This window comes from Diaphorina citri, unplaced genomic scaffold (assembly GCF_000475195.1).
Source record: "Diaphorina citri unplaced genomic scaffold, Diaci psyllid genome assembly version 1.1 scaffold53654, whole genome shotgun sequence".
NCBI lineage: Eukaryota > Metazoa > Arthropoda > Insecta > Hemiptera > Psyllidae > Diaphorina > Diaphorina citri.
In genome coordinates, this window is record NW_007430961.1 from 1 (window position 1) to 466 (window position 466).

Sequence of the window (466 nt, forward strand, 5' to 3'; positions counted from 1 at the left end):
AGCCCTCGACAATTTGAGTGACTATATTTGTAGTATTGACTATGCCAATGACTTTCTGAAAATGGGTGGCCTACCTGTACTACAACCATTACTAGAAGGATCAGACCCAGAACTCAGGTGGAGAGCAGCAGAAACAGTTGCCGATATTGTCCAGAATAATCCATTTAGCCAGAATTTCATCATTCAGACAGACTTCCTCAATTTGCTCCTAACATCAATTGAGCATCCCAGAACTCAGGTGGAGAGCAGCAGAAACAGTTGCTGATATTGTCCAGAATAATCCATTTAGCCAGAATTTCATCATTCAGACAGACTTCCTCAATTTGCTCCTAACATCAATTGAGCATGACTCAAACACTACTGTACAAGTGAAAAGTCTGTATGCTGTGTCATGTTTAGTTCGAGACAATGAAGAGTGTCTCAAAGAGTTTATAAAGAGGGATGGCTTCTCTGTTCTACTGAGGTG

General features: G+C 41.0%; 1 protein-coding gene across 1 annotated transcript; it reads left to right on the forward strand.

The window, feature by feature from the left end:
* Nucleotides 1–6: 6 nt before the first annotated feature.
* Nucleotides 7–461, forward strand: LOC113473644 (hsp70-binding protein 1-like; the record flags this gene model as incomplete). The annotated part of the gene is made up of 2 exons (XM_026833152.1): nucleotides 7–117; nucleotides 239–461. Coding segments are annotated over exons 1-2 (279 nt in total), but the record flags the coding sequence as incomplete, so codon positions are not given.
* Nucleotides 462–466: the final 5 nt, after the last annotated feature.